This window comes from Galeopterus variegatus, unplaced genomic scaffold, assembly GCF_000696425.1.
Source record: "Galeopterus variegatus unplaced genomic scaffold, G_variegatus-3.0.2 Scaffold1873, whole genome shotgun sequence".
In the NCBI taxonomy this organism is placed as follows: Eukaryota; Metazoa; Chordata; class Mammalia; order Dermoptera; family Cynocephalidae; genus Galeopterus; species Galeopterus variegatus.
In genome coordinates, this window is record NW_007727984.1 from 118,217 (window position 1) to 134,745 (window position 16,529).

Genomic DNA, 16,529 nt, shown 5'->3' on the forward strand with positions numbered 1-16,529 from the left:
CCCCCCCCCGGGGGGCCCCCCGCCAGCCCCTCCGCCCCCCGCACCCCCACCGCCGCCGCTGCTCTTGTCGGGGGCCCCAGGGCTGCCCCTACCCCCTGGCGCCGCCGGCAGCCCCGCGGTGCTGCGGGAGGCCGTGGAGGCCGTGGTAAGGAGCTTCGCCAAGCACACACAGGGCTATGGCCGAGGTGAGTCTGAGGGTCTGGCCTCCAGCGGGATACCTTCTGTAAGGGAGTCGTGCTCCCAGTTCTCCGGATCGCTTTTCCTGGAGTGGAGCCCTGACATGCATTTCCTTTGGGGGAGTTTCCTTATGGGCTACATACAGGCACACACAGATGTGCACACTCATTCACACGTTCAAGCCTCCCACCTCCACCCCTTTATTGAGTTATTCTCCAGGGGCCCCTTTTTTCCAGATACAATGCTCTTTTCTTCCCAACCTTTTCTCCTTTAGAAATGGAACTCCTGTAGCTTAGCTTAATGCCTTAATGTCTCTCTACATTTGAGAACCAGTCCCCATTGTGTGGGATTCTGTCCTTTATCTCAGATCCAAGACATTTCTCATCCATACCCTCTCAATCTTTCCTCTGTGATCTCAGCAACTCCTGGACTCCTCTGTTAACTTATTCCATTTCCTTAGCCTTGACTTTTTAATGCTTTACTTATGTATCTTCACTCTGAAATTTCCAGTGCAACTTCAGATTTGCTGGGGAATTAGGTAGTGTCTCCACAAGTCACTTATAATAATTATGCCTGTAAATCAGGACCCATACCACTGAGCTCACACCAGCTTCCTGTGACTTAGTACCTCACTTTGGTGTCTTTTTCAGTATGGAGGCTCACAACTCTGGCCTGTCTGGTCTGGCTCTGTTTTCCTGGCCCTTGCCCAGGAACTGAGGATAAATCCCAGGCCTTGGCTCTCCCAATGTTAAATTCTTTGGAAAGGAGCCAGGTAGAAACCCTGCTTTGGTTAGAAATCTTCGTCTTAAAGATGCCTAATTTCTGAGAAGGGGGATGTGAGAAGGATTTTCTTTGTTGTTTTTGTTTAACCAGTGTACAATTTCCTGTCTGACTTCAAGTTCCAGATTTATAGTGTAAGTAACAAGGAATATATATCAAAGGGTGTGGAACATAGAATTTGAGTCTGGAATTTCCAAGACAACCTCACTTCCGATGGCTTGGCCAGGTCCTGCTTGACCTGGAATTGACTATACCTTTAACTTTTTAGTTTAACAATAACACAGAGAAAGGTTGCAGGGTTTTCTCTATAGACAATAATGACCTTTGGGCCAGGAAGTGTAGTGAAAAGAGCAGACACAGGCTTTAGAGATCTCTGTCACTTACCAGCTATGTCTTTGGGGATGGGACTTAACCTCACTGAGCTTCAGTTTCCTTAAAGGTTATGATGGATTAACTGAGATATTGCAATTGACACAAAATGAGTATTTAAAAAATAAGATTATCATCTAAAATTTGTTGGTTCATACTTCCTTAAGGAGTCAGGGCCAGCCCATGGCTTACTTGGGAGAGTGTGGTGTTGATAACACCAAGGCCACGAGTTCGGATCCCTATATAGGGATGGCCAGTTGGCTCACTTGGGAGACTGTAGTGCTGACAACACCAAGTCAAGGTTAAGTCATCTTACTGGTCATCTTTAAAACAAACAAAAAAAAGTGTCATTTTCTCCCAGTTTTTTTTTTTTCCCTCCCACTCTGATGGTGTAAACCCAAAGATTCCAATGAAAACAGATTTTTTTAGATCCATTTTGGTTTATGTGCTTAATGATTCATTTCCCATGAGTTCCCTTTGTTTTTCATACAATTTGAATTCCTACTATGGGGCAGGCACTCTGTTAGGTGCTAGGGATACAAATGGATATGATTCTTAAGTTCATCATGAGGAAATATAGTTATTTTTCCAGTTTAATTTCTAGACAAGGCTATGTGATGGAACTGCCATTAGCTACTACCCTACTGCTTCAGGTCTCTTTATGTTGAGATCAAGGGAAGGTCTTTGCTTGTGGGCATAGGAGTAGCTAGGAGTGGTCACCCTAAATCTGAAGGCTTCCTCTTGGAAACTTACATTTATTAAAATTATAGAGGTGTATACCCTTTTTCTTGTCTGTGTTACCTGGAGAGCCTCTCTCTGGTTTGGCTTATAAACTGGGTATCCTGTAAAAAACCTTTTCATTTCCTCAGAAAGGATGAGGGAACAAGGGGATAGTGCTGACAAAGAGCAGTCAGTCAGTCTTCAGACTCTGTGGTGATTCTCTCCTCCAACCTCCCTCCCATCACAGTCCTTCTCATTATTCTTGAGATTCTCATTTCCAGTCTGGGTGTCCAGCCAGTACTTTAGGAGAGTTTGGCAGATAGTTCAGCTTCAGGCAAGCAGAATCTCTGCTGATTTGGCTCAGATATTGTTCACCACATGGAATCACTTATTCTGCTTCGATTAATAGGCAAAGCTGCCATTGGCATGTACCCACATACCCTTGTGACTAATGACATGGTATTTGGGGGATGGCTCTGTTCCCCGGAATACAATTTACTTTGGTCTTTGCCTAGACCATTTCCTTTACTGAATCATCTTCAATTCACATCCTTTATCTTCCTGACTGCTCCAAATTCACCTTTTCCAGTCATAGTCTTGAGATTTACCTTCACTCATGTAAGATCTCAGCATTTATACAAAAAATCTTCTGTTATTTCACCTGTTTGTCCTTTATTTACTGCCCCCCCCACCCCCATACACACATAGCTCAGTATGCTTTAGGATCTTAATCAGTTTACAATGCACTGGATTTGGAGTCAGAGGACCTGGTGTTGTCAAACAGTGACTATGTGACCTTGGAGAAATTGCTTAATCTCTCTGTGCCTCATCTATTCCATTAATTAATTTAACAAATACTTATTGATCACCAGATGCAGTGGTGAACAGGCAGATATTTATTTATTTATTTATTTATTTTTATTTATTTTTTTAAAAAGATGACCGGTAAGGGGATCTTAACCCTTGACTTGGTGTTGACAGCACCATGCTCACCCATTGAGCTAACAGGCCATCCCTATATGGGATCCGAACCCGTGGCCTTGGTGTTATCAGCACCACACTCTCCCGAGTGAGCCACGGGCCGGCCCAACAGGCAGATATTTAGTCTCTATCTGGATGGAGCTCACAGTCCACCTTATAGAGCATATGTGAGGATTAATGGTATAATAAAGCAGGATAGTACAATAGAAAGAGGGTTGGCTTTGGAGCCAAACAAACACTGTTTCTAAATCCTGGTTCTGGTACTTCTGGCTTTTCCTTAACTTGTTTACTTTTTGTAAAATAGGTATTATAAAACCTATCTTGATAGTTTTGTGTAGATTAGGTGAGAAAATGAATGTAAAGCACACAGCACATAGTACGCAATGAGTGGTTGCTACTGTTATGCATTTGCAAATGCTTTTAAAACTGTGCATATCCTATTATTAGCATTACCCTTTCTGTTGCCCCTTTTTTCCATATGGCATATAGTTCCCTTCTCATGTCAAACCTCTTGTTTGGAATTATTACTCTCTCTTTATGTTACAATATGGCTGCATGGTTGGATATTTTGCCCAGCTACTACACGAGATTGAACAAATGAATCTTGTGTAGTATTTTTCTGACAGGTTGTTTGTTTCCCTCAGAATCATAGACAGCTTCTTTTCCTGTAAGTGATCTGAATATTTCCAATTTTTAGAAATGTTGGACTGGTCCCTGTATCAGTTTCCTGTGGTTACTGTAACAAATTATCACAAATTTGATGGCTTAAAACAACAGATATTTATTTTCTCAGAGTTCTGGAGGCCAGAAGTCTGAAATAAGTATCACTGGGCCAAAATCAATGTGTTGGCAGGGCCATGCTCTCTACAGAAGCTCTGGGGGAGAATCCATTCCTTGCTTCTTCAGCTTCTGGTGGCTGCCGGCATTCCTTTGCTTGTGACTGCATCACTCCAATCTCTGCCTCCATGCCTTCTCCTCTTCTGTGTTTTGTAGAATCTGCCTCCCTCTTTTAAGGACACTTGTCATTGCATTTAGGGCCCACCTAGATAATCTAGGATAATCTCTCCATCTCAAATTCCTTAGCTTAAATACATCTGCAAAGTTTTTTCCACATAAGGTATAACATTCATGGATTCCATGGATTAGGACTTGAACATCTTGGTAGGGGCATTATTCAGCCTACCATAGTCCCCTCCCAAAGTTACTGTTACTTCGCAATCCCTCCCTTCCAAAGAGACTGTACACTATGGGCTATTCAAGGATAACTTCTAAAATTTGAAATAGGAAATATCAGATGAAATATTGATAACCAGCTTCCCTATCTTCCATAATAATGTGAATTAAGCTGGGCCAGCCTATTCTCATCATCCGTATGATCAGGGAGGACCTTTTTACTTACCTCTCAATTTCATTATCTAATCATTTAGATATCTTTATCTCTTTATCCCTGCTCCCCCATCACAAAATTATATTTATTCTTATGATATAAAATTTTAACTGTAGTTTCATGTGTTTTTTGTGGCTGGCCAGTAAAGGGTATAGTAACCCTACTCTCTAACAAACTGAGCTAATTGGTCAACCCTTCATGTACTGTTTTAATGTTTTTATTCTGGCAGATAAACAATTTGTACCTCTCATTTCACTTAGATATTCATCTAATATTTTATCTCCTGAGGGCAAAAACCAAATTATTCTCTTCACTGTTCAACATCATGGTATAAGCACTTAAATATTCCTCACTATCTTGGTCTTTCTTGTTTCTTTCAGCCCAGCATCTGTCAGTAAATTTCAGAAAGCAATTGTAGGTATCAAAAATATATTTTGCCCATACAAAAATGTGTATGTCTCAGTCATTCCTACTTTACCACCTCACTGTTCTTTAACCATCCTTATGTAAACCATTATATCCATGGTTTCTCACTGAAAATCTGATTTAAAACTATGGGCAACCCCCCTTACATACACACGTACACAAACACATGCACAAATACTCATATGCACACACATTTTACTTAACAGTTTTAGGGGGCTTGTGAACCTCCATGAAGTTCAACCATAGACTGGACCTCAGACCCTGGGTTAAGATTCCCAAATTGGAAAGAACATTGTTGGCATCAGGTATCTAGATTCATGCCCACACTCTGCCCCAGCTGTTTGACCTTGAGCAAGTCGTTGGACTAGCTGATATCTAAAGTTCCTTCTAGCTCTAAAAATTAATGATTCTATGAGCATTTTCAATGAAGATCACAATTAATTGTTTTTCTTCCACTCTGCCCCAGCTGTTTGACCTTGAGCAAGTCGTTGGACTAGCTGATATCTAAAGTTCCTTCTAACTCTAAAAATTAATGATTCTATGAGCATTTTCAATGAAGATCACAATTAATTGTTTTTCTTCACTACTTTGCCCAACTTCTCACTTCATACTCATATTTCTGAAATGACTTCCCATTTCTTTTCGCTTTGAGTAGTCATTAAAAAATGGTCCTATACTTTGTGCCAAGAGAGATTTAAGGGGCTATAGAATGGACATATGCTTTTTAATAGGACCTTCCCAATTATGGTGGTCTCCTCCCCTTCTTTACTCCAATAGTCTCCCTATTGTTTGCATTTTGGGAGAGCTGTCACTCAGCTCATTGTGCTAAATTATCTCGAAGGGGGAACTGGGACTAAAAAGGTCTCAGTGGAAAGAACAAAGATGGCTAAGCTTTCTGGGCAGTAATGACCTTTGAAGAGCCCTTGCCAAAACCAGGGGTGGGAAAGAGAATTTCCTTTTCATGTTGTCTCTTAACAGAAGAATGAACATTCTAAAAAGTCAGTTAAATATAGGGTATAAGAAAATAGTTTATACTGCTTTTCAAGTTCCGGCTGGTACATGGGGTGCTTGTTTCACTTGCAGAGCAGGGGAGATAAGTATTATTACTGGCCACTAGATTTTGAACACCTTGCTGGCAGGCACTACGTGTTATTCTCTGCATCCCTAATGCCTAGAAATAGAGCCACATACCTATTAAGTGCTTTAATTTTTGCTTAATGTGTGTGTGGCAGCCATGAAAACATGCTGTTCAGATTTCCTGCAGCAGTGAACACTCCTTAACAACTTCAGCTGCTGCCCTCTCTGGGTGCATCACCACATTTGCACTGAGGCCTCACATCCTACACACTGCTGTTCTAGCCAGTGACTGAGCATGGTAGGGGTATTAACACAGGCACATCCTGGTGAGATATGGTATCACTTTGACTTGAGGACTTCCTACTGGCTTGGCTAAACCTTTCTTGGACTACACTGCAGTCAGACTCCCATATCCAAACCCTCTTCCTTCCCTCACTTCCTCAGATGTCAGAACTTCACCGTGATCTGCCTTCTACTTCCTCCCCAATAAATCTCTTGCATGTCTATCCCATTTTGGTATCTTCCTGGCAGACTTGAATTAATGCAATATGAAAGAATGAATGAGTCCTTGTAATTAAGAGTGGGAGAGTGGCAAGATACTGGAGTGATGATGATTTATTACTATGAGGCTTTAGTTACAGCCATTTGAAATGTTTGAAACCCTAGAGTCAAAGTGATCTTTTCCAAAGGCAAACTGATTTCATTCCTTACTCTGTATAAAATCTTTCAGTTGCTTCCCACTGCAGTAGGATAAAGCCAATACCCTAAAGTAGCTTAAAATGCCCTACTTGGTTTGATCCCTGCCTCCTCTTGCAACCTCGTCTTGCATTACACTTCCCCTTACTTTGTTGTAGCCACAATGGCCTTCATTTAGTCCCTTTATTCACCGTGCTCTCTGTTGTCACAGCGCCTTTGACCATGCTGTTCCTTATGTTCAGAGCACTATTCTCTCATCTTTTGCCTAGTGAATTCTTACTCATACCTGAGCTTAGATATTATCTCCTCAGGGTAGATTTCTTTGACTTCCTTAACTAGATCAGATACTCCTACAGCATTTCACACCATCTACCACTCCTTTATAGCACTTATCACAGTTGGAATTTTACATTTGTTTGAAATTATTTGGTTAATATCTCTCTCCCTTTTTACTCTGTAGGCTGCATAAGGAAAAGGAACCATATGTGTTTTTGCTCACTATTGTAGCCTACCATCTAGCACATAGTCTAGCACAGAGTAGGTACTAAGTATTTGTGGAATGATTGAGCCCAAGTATTAGGGGGTGGAAGAAAGTGTTCTAGAATACAGTGTCGGGTCTGGAGTTTGATTTTACAAACTAATAAGTTAGCCAGTTACTGTTTCATGGATGCTAACAGAAGTCAAGGGACTTCTGGGTCAGAGACAAAGGACTATATTCCTCATAGCACAGCAAGTAGCATGAACACCCTGTTTGCATCAGTTCCCCTTGCCTCCCAAGTCCAATGTAGAGGGCTTAGATGGATACCTGCACAGGCCATGGGGTGCATCACCAGAGACGAACACTGAGCTTGGAGAACCTGCCATTTTGTAACAAGCAGTACACAAGCTTGTTCTTCGTCCCAGAGGGAGACATCACCTCATCCGTTAAGGTTTCTTGCTGCAAACACAGTCCTGAGAAATGGCCCAAGTAAAGAGCAGCCAGGGCTTGGCAATCTTGGCATACCCATTAAGATGTTAAGGAGCACAAGAGATCTGTGGAGGAGTGTCTCCCAGCATACAGTACCTCCAAAAATCATTCATACCCAAGTAGAGCCTCCGAAGTCTCTCTCTCACACTCACACAAGCAGACACACACACACAATACACATAGTAGTCTAGGACGGAAAAGGATTCTGGCTATGGGTTTGCTCACTAGAAGCACAGGCTTGAGAATGACTAATAGGGCCATATTTCTTTGAGCAGCAGTATTGCATAATGGTTAAGAACATTGAGCCTGGAACCAAGACTGCCTGAGTTTGAATTCTTACTCTAATACTTTCTAGCGTTGTAACCCTCGGCAAGTTATGTAATCTCTCTATGCCTCATTTTGCTCATCTGTAAAATGGGGATAATAAAGTACCTGCCTCGTAAGGTTGTGGTGATTAAATGGGTAAAACACTTAGGAAAATGCCTGACATAAAGTAAGTGTTCAATAAATGTTAGCACTTATTATTGTGGTCGTTATTATCATTCCTTGGTCAGCTGACCAATGTGGAATAATCTACTTGTACTTCATCAGTGATAATGGTCTGCTGACTTTTGAAATTCTGCTTCCAATATTTAAGTTATTCTCCTTTGGTGTCTAAGGCTAATCAAAATGTGAACTAGAGAGGTAGAGAAGGAGAGCAGGTGTATTCTGATCTTCCTGGGTGATAATGGTCTGCTGACTTTTGAAATTCTGCTTCCAATATTTAAGTTATTCTCCTTTGGTGTCTAGGGCTAATCAAAATGTGAACTAGAGAGGTAGAGAAGGAGAGCAGGTGTATTCTGATCTTCCTGTGCAAATTAACTTAATCATAATCTTTGTTTATTAATTTTTTTTTTTTAAAAGATGACCGGTAAGGGGATCTTAACCCTTGACTTGGTGTTGTCAGCACCACGCTCAGCCAGTGAGCAAACCGGCCATCCCTATGTGGGATCCGAACCCGGGGCCTTGGTGTTATCAGCACCGCACTCTCCCGAGTGAGCCACGGGCCGGCCCTTTGTTTATTAATTTTTAAGTGCTTTTAAATGGTGATAGGTAGGGAACTAAGGGGGTAGACTATTAATGAAGGTACACATTACAGGTACTATATTGAAGTACAGCACCACTTGGAGGTATTCTCACTGCTGAACTTAACTACTTCTCTTTTTGTAGTGAATGTGGTGGAGGCACTTCAGGAATTCTGGCAGATGAAGCAGTCCCGTGGGGCTGACTTGAAGAATGGGGCTCTAGTGGTTTATGAGATGGTTCCCTCCAACAGCCCTCCTTATGTCTGCTATGTCACCCTTCCTGGGGGAAGTTGCTTTGGGAGTTTCCAGGTAAGAGTTGTGAGTCTGCAGTAGCAAAGTTAAATGCTTAGGTACTAGTAAGGACTTTCTCCATCCCTATGGCCATTAAATCTCCACCTGAAATCACATCTGAGCACCTAAACCAATTCTGGGCAAATCATTCTGGTAAGTATCTGAGGCTCATTTTGACCACAAAAGAACCAGAGTTGCATGCTTTTCTCTCAGCCTGCAAAAACTCAAACCCATTTTGAATTTAAGCGGTTGTGAATATGCCCTTACTCAGTATATCAGACTACCAGCACCCAACCCACGGTCTCATCTGGCTTCTATTATTGCATTCCAACTTCCTGCCATCCCTTCTTGAGGATATATAGAACAATATTCCTTGCTTCCAGTACTTTTTCATAGGCAATTACTAAAGAAAGCAATGTTTGAGTTCTCTAAGAGATCAAAGAGGAAGGCACTATGTATGGCGGAAACAGTACTTATCCAAGATTTGGGAGATTCAACTACTCATTCCCATGACTGTCAGTGGGACATGTCAGGTAACTTCTCTGGGCCTCCATTTCCCTATCTATAACATGAAGGAGATAGGTTCGATTATTTCTAAAGTCTTTTCTACTACTAACATTCTGCAATTATATGAAAGACCTATGATGATGAAAAGAATGGTTTCTATTAGGGGTAGTAAGAAATTATTATAGACTAGTGTGAATATTATTGTCAAAGATGGATTTTTTATATTGCAGACAGGAAGGCAGCTTTCTGAAATGTCAGCTTAAAGTCTGAATAGAAATTTATCTTATTTTATTTTTATGTTTTTGGTGGCTGGCTCCATGGTAAGTAGGAATTTAAAGAAGACAATAGATACCTTTGTTTTGTTTTCCATATGGTTTGTATAACCCTTAGGGCAAAGTTAAAACCCCTGCTATAGTGACTTGAACTTCCCCTATCATGTCACTAATTACAATATATCATAATTGATTGATCGTCTCTCTAAAGTGGACTGTGCTTCATGGAGGCAGAGATCCTGTCTGTCTTCTTTCTTGTTTGGTATTTGCTGTGGATTGAATCTCCCCCAAAACTCATTTGAAATTTCATCTCCATTGTAACAGTGTTAAGAGGGTGGGAAGTCCTGTTATGGTAATTGAAAGGTGGAGCCTTTAAGAGGTGATTGGATTGTAAGGACTGTGCCTCCTGAATGGATTGATCCATTCGTGGAGTAATGGGTATAGTTCTGATGGCTTTAAAAGGAGAGCAAGTGGGCAGGCCTGTGGTTCTCTCAGGAGAGTGCAGTGCTGATAACACCAAGACCATAGGTTCGGATCCTATATAGGGATGGCTGGTTCACTCACTGGCTGAGTGTGGTGCTGACAACACCAAGCCAAGGGTTAAGCTCCCCTTACCAGTCATCTTATTAAAAAAAAAAAAAGGAGAGCAAGTGAGGATGTCTTGCTCAGCTCATTCTCACCATGTGACATCCTGCCTCATAACAGAAGGCAGCCCTCACCAGATGTGTTCCCTGGACTTTGGACTTCCCAGGCTCCAAAACTGTAAGAAATAAATTTTGTTTCTCCATAAATTACCCAGTTTCAGGTATTCTATTATAAGCAACAGAAACAGACTAATATAGTATTAAATCCCTACCACCCAACTCAGTGCCCAGCACACAGTAGGCACTTAATACATCTGTTGCATGAATGAGTGCCATTGTAGCTCAGTTCATGCCTTGAACAGAAACTGTTCAAAGAAAACTTCATTTCAAAACAGGTAACTAAATTTTTTTCCTCAGCCATTTCAAAGAAGTAAATATATGTCCAAGACAGCTAGTGTTTATGCTTTCTCTTCATAGAGAATAAAATCTTTCCATCTTCTTCCCATCTCATCACATTGTTAAATAACAATTTGAAATTTTGATGATGATGCCCATAACTGAACCATTATAGTAATGTGATTTCTGTTATTTTCTGAATATGCAGAATTCTCTATCTTGGGCTCTTTTAGCTTATACCTTTTATATCTACTTTGTCAGGTAAAATTTCTCCTAGTGGTTTTCTTCACAGGTAACTTTTTCAGAAACAGCATTATAAAGTAGAGTAGGCAGCAGGCTAGTAATAGAGAAGCAGAAACAGAGAAACTGAAAAAGAAAACTTAGGGTTAATGTACCAAGCTCCACATGCTGTGTCAGAGAAAACTGCCAGCTAAAGGAAATTAGGAATTATTGATAGTAAGGATGGTTAAGTAATGAACATATCCTGGTCTACTTTTTAAAACTGCAACATCACTTTCTTCCTTTTCTCTAATCTTAATCATAAATGACAGGGGCACAGAGGCCTTTGACGCAGCCAATAAAGATGAATTATAAAGGAATAAAATGGTGGCTAGGGATCTGAAGTTGAATGATTTAAACTTCTGAAAATGGGGCCGGCCCGGTGGCGCACTGGATAGTGCGCCGCTTGGGAAGCGTGGCGGCGCTCCTCTGAAAATCAGACTTGTTCATGATGCGTATGTCAAATACAATATAAAAACATGAAATAATTTTTAATTTTTTCTTGCTTTCCTCAGGTCAGCTTTTCTTCCCCTAGCCACTCCTCTTCTCCTTGTTTCCACTGGGAAAAAAACAAACAAAAAAGACTACAGATTTCTTCTTCATACTTAGACCTTCCTCAGGGATAGCTCTTTTGGCTTACTACATTATTGAGGGAAATGCCTGCTCACAGCTAAAAGTGAAGTCCAAGAATTCCATATGGGTACTTCTGATAGAGTCTAAAGGCCTCCTCTGCAGAAGCAGCCTAGACACAGTTTTGTTCTAATCTTGGGTTGTCTAGAGGAACCCAAAAAACCTTGCCTGTCCACAGAATAAGAAAACAAGGAACAGATTTCTACCAAGGCTGGCCGGAAATCTGGCTTTTGAGTAATTAACTCTGTTGACAGTTTAAACAGGTGTATTTTTCATGTCCAGTGATTATATGTTGAAGTCTTCAGTAGCCTTCCTCATTCTGCATTCAGTTTGTTATGAACTGCAGCCATCTTCAGTTCCTTAATGACTTCAGGATGTTCAATAAAAATTATGTTTCCAAACATCCCAACCATTTAACAATAAAAACAATGAAGAATGTATTGACACAACTGACATCCAAAGTATGTCCAAGTGTCTTCTGTCTCAAGTGTTTACCTCCCACTGTTCCTTCCTCTCTCAGATGCACATATTCATTCTTTCTCCCCTGCCTAGTTTTGTCCCACAAAAGCTGAGGCCCGGAGGAGTGCTGCAAAGATTGCGCTAATGAACTCTGTGTTTAATGAACATCCTTCTCGAAGAATCACTGATGAATTCATTGAGAAGAGTGTCTCTGAGGCCCTAGCATCTTTCAATGTAAGTTACTTGGAGTTGGAAGGAAGGAGAGTGGGGGATGGGAGAACTGGCTTGGTTGGGAAGTCTTGTAAATAACTGGGAAACAGAACATGAATTCTTGTTTTCTTTCCTGTCCAAATCTCTGTTCTTTGTACTTATTCTCTGTCAATCTTTTGTGACACATGCTCCATATGTCTGTCTCTAATACTTTATCTGTGTTTATATTTTTTGTTTTGTCTCTTTCATTGTATCTCTTTGGTGTCTAAAAACTTTTAATTCAGGATTTGTGGAACAGAGCTATTCTATAATGAAAATTTAGCATGAATCTTGCTTTTCCCAATCTTAGTTCAAGAAGAAACAGCATTATAAAACCTCAGTCCTTGGGGGCCAGCCTGTGGCTCACTCGGGAGAGTGTGGTGCTGATAACACCAAGGCCACGGGTTCAGATCCATATAGGGATGGCTGGTTTGCTCACTGGCTGAGCGTGGTGCTGACAACACCAAGTCAAGGGTTAAGATCCCCTTACCAGTCATCTTTAAAAAAAAAAAAAGACCTCAGTCCCTTACTGTTCTTTCCTTACGTGACTGTTTTTATTGTCACCTGTCTCCTGCCTCAATTACTTCATCTTATTAATGAAGAACCCCTTTATAATACAGTGTTTCATCTTTTTTCCTTTTTAGGAATGGAGAGGATAATTTATTTATTCTCTCTAAAAAGAACATCTATTCTTTCAAATGATGATGATAATAACAATAACCATAGCTAATCCTGACTATTTACCTTGTGCCAAGGACTACTGTAGGGGATTTATATGTATATTTTATCTCATTTGATCATCACAATAATCCTATGAGGTATAAGTACTATTATTACCCCTATTTTACAGATGAGACTAAAAACACAGAGGTGAAGTTCTGCCTAAAGTGATACAGCTAGGAAGTGGTAGAGTCAAGACTAAAAACCAAGCAGACTTAGCTTAGAGGTACATCTTAGAAATTAACACTGCCTTCTTCCTTTCCACAAATTCGTTGATAGGGTGATAAATCGGACCAATTTTTTGTTTCTGTTCTCTTTGCATTTAGTTAAGATGTAATTACATATACTAAACTGCTTCAGTTATCTTCTTTGTGGATTAGCTGTTGAATGCTTTAAATCATAAGCTGGCTTTCCTTTGTTACTTAGGACCCATCTATTCTTCTCCCATTATTCTTTGCCCCAATCAATAGCATCTGCAAGGAATAAAAACATTTTTATATTAATCAAAGCCAATTAAAATTAGGAAAGTACATTTGCCACTCTTAAGTCACCTTATAGTATCATAAAATGAAACATTAGTTTGGATTATAGAAAGCAGGATGTGCTGTAGTTATGAGCATGGGCTCTGAATTCATTGTATTGAAAGTATGATTTTATTTGCTATGTAACTAGCTTTGAGCAAATTACTTCATTAAGTCATAGTTTCCTCATCTTCAAAATAGGATAACAATTTTATTTATCACAGGGTTATTGTATAAAAGAGAGAATATATCTAAGCACTTAGTATATGTTAGCTCTTCAGGTGACTGTGGATGCAAGTAATAGAAAATCTCACTTTAAATTGACCTGAGGAAATAAATAAAGGAAGGAAATTTTTTATCTAACATGACAGGAAGTCCAAAAGTAGGACAAATTTCAGGGCTGGCTGATTCCATGGATCAAGAATGTCATCATCTGCCGGTCTAGATTCTTTCCAACTATGCACTTGGCCATCCTCTAGATATTGGCTTTATCCTTGGGCTGGCTCCCCTCAAAGTATGAGATGGCTACAGAATTCCAGACTTTAAATACAGACATCATTACATCCGGAGACAGAAGGAGACCATCTTTTCTAGTGTCTCTAATTGATAGCAAGGAAGGCTTTCCCAGAAGGCTCCCAGAAGACCTCCCTTCAACTTCCCCATGGCCAGAATTCCCATCTTAAAACAAATTACTGGCAGGGCAGGCCTGTGGCTCACTCGAGAGAGTGTGGTGCTGATAACACCATGGCCACGGGTTCGCATACCATATAGGGATGGCTGGTTAGCTCACTGGGTGAGCATGGGGCTGACAACACCAAGTCAAGGGTTAAGATCCCCTTACCGGTCATCTTTAAAAAAAAAAAATAATAATAATAAATAAATAAATAAAACAAATTACTGGTAAAGGGGATTAGGAGTTACTCTCTGAAGTTGGGATAAAAATATTCTCTCCTAAGGCACATGACAGATGGGTAGTCACTAAACAAGATTAAGGTTCTATAGTAAGGAAGAAGGAAAGAGATGTTGGGTAAGTCACCAGCAGTGTTTACTACAAAGTGTTTAAGAAATGTGAACTATTATTATTCCCATGACACTATTTGCCGGCCCCCAAATTGAGAATTTAATGGATTTCTCATTAATTTCCCAATGGAATCCCCATTCTCCAGAGGAGTTGGCTGTACAGATATGATCATTATTTCCATGTCATGGAAAAGTTTGGGAAGCACTGAATAAGGTATCATATAGAACAATTACAGGCAAAAATGAAATGATTGCTTGCCTCAGAGCCCTAAAGCCTAATTTTGAAGATTACCTTTTTCTTTCCTCCCATTTATAGCCCCTCCAGCTTTTCACCTCTAAATTAAAATTTTATGATCCTTGCTTCACCACAAACTACAGTTGACCCTTGAAAAACACAGGTTTAGACTGTGTGGATCCACTTATATGCAGATTTTTTTCAATAAATATGTTGAAAATTATTTTGGAGATTTGTGACAACGTGAAAAAACTCACAGACAAACCATGTAGTCTAGAAATACCGAAAAAATTAAGAAAAAGTTAGTATGTCATGAAGCATAAAATATATGTAGATACTAGTCTATTTTATTATTTACTACTATAAAATATAGGTAAGTCTACTATAAAAAGTTAAAATTTATCAAAATGTACCTACACAAACACAGATGTACATGGCACCATCTGCATTCAAGAGAAATGTAAACAAACATAAAGATGCAGTATTAAATCATAACTGCATAAAATTAACTGTAGTATATACTGTACTACTGTAATAATTTTTTTTTAATTTTTTTTTTTTTTTTTAAAGATGACCGGTAAGGGGATCTTAACCCTTGACTTGGTGTTGTCAGCACCACGCTCAGCCAGTGAGCCAACCCGGCCATCCCTATATAGGATCCGAACCCACGGCCTTGGTATTATCAGCACTGCACTCTCCCGAGTGAGCCACGGGCCAGCCCTCTACTGTAATAATTTTGTAGCCACCTCCTGTTGCTATTGTGAGCTCAAGTATTGTGAGTATCCCTTTAAAATGCCTCATGTGGCTAATCATCTCGGGTGAGCAGTTCATTTCTGCACTAATTTGTATATCTCAGTAAAAAGTGATCTCACTGTTTTCTCTTTCTTATGAGTTTCTTTTTTTCTTTTTCTTTTTTTTTTAAACATGACTGGTAAGGGGATTTTAACCCTTGACTTGGTGTTGTCAGCACCACACTCTCCCAAGTGAGCAACGGGCTGGCCCTTCTTATGATTTTAATAACATTTTCTTTTCCCTAGTTTATTGTAAGAATACAGCATATGATACATATAACATACAAAAATATGTGTTACTTGACTGTTTATGTTATCAGTAAGGCTTCTGGTCAACTATAGGCTATTAGTTGAGCTTTCAGGAAGTCAAAAGTTACACTTGGATTTTTGACTGCACAGGGGCGGAGGGGGTGTTGGCACCCCTACCCCCTGAGTTGTTCAAGTGCCAACTGTAATTACATGACCTATATTCAAACAGCATAGAAGTGTATAATTTGTTGAAAGTTATACCTTCCCAAACTTTCGGGAGTGGTGGAAATGGTTTACATTTTGTTGTAGCTGGTAGTTACATGGGTATATGCACTTGGCAACACATCTAACTGAACCCTTAAGATCTGTGCTTCTTATTGTAACATACCTCAATTAAAAAAATATATATATAGTTTTGCATAATTCTACTCCCAGAGATTCTTGATAATGGTATGGTATAGTCTTTATTAACACTTTTTATAGTCTAACATATATGTGGGTATAAGTATTTTTTTAACACCAAAATGGCACCATCACCAAATGGCATCAAGCCATAGCCAGTACTATAATGAATTTGGATTATGTAACTGGATACCAGGTCCAATACAATAATGCACCTATATTTTATATGATTGGAGTTTTTAGTCAACATATATCCCTTTAAAAAAAATTTTTTTTTTCC

At 39.9% G+C, this 16,529-nt stretch overlaps 2 protein-coding genes across 2 annotated transcripts in view; both read left to right on the plus strand.

Moving 5' to 3' along the window:
* Positions 1 to 8,854, plus strand: part of ANKRD34A (ankyrin repeat domain 34A) — a 14,148-nt gene extending 5,294 nt beyond the window's left edge. The window contains exon 3 of the mRNA XM_008579385.1: positions 8,790 to 8,854. Within this exon, the coding sequence (XP_008577607.1) occupies positions 8,790 to 8,792 (3 nt within the window). The 3' untranslated portion in view covers positions 8,793 to 8,854. The remainder of the gene's footprint in view (positions 1 to 8,789) is intronic.
* Positions 1 to 16,529, plus strand: part of LIX1L (Lix1 homolog (chicken) like) — a 19,100-nt gene that overhangs the window by 453 nt on the left and 2,118 nt on the right. The window contains exons 2-4 of the mRNA XM_008579383.1: positions 1 to 185; positions 8,790 to 8,953; positions 12,156 to 12,296. The exon at positions 1 to 185 is cut by the window's left edge and continues 9 nt beyond it. Coding sequence (XP_008577605.1) covers positions 1 to 185; positions 8,790 to 8,953; positions 12,156 to 12,296 — 490 coding nt within the window. The remainder of the gene's footprint in view (positions 186 to 8,789; positions 8,954 to 12,155; positions 12,297 to 16,529) is intronic.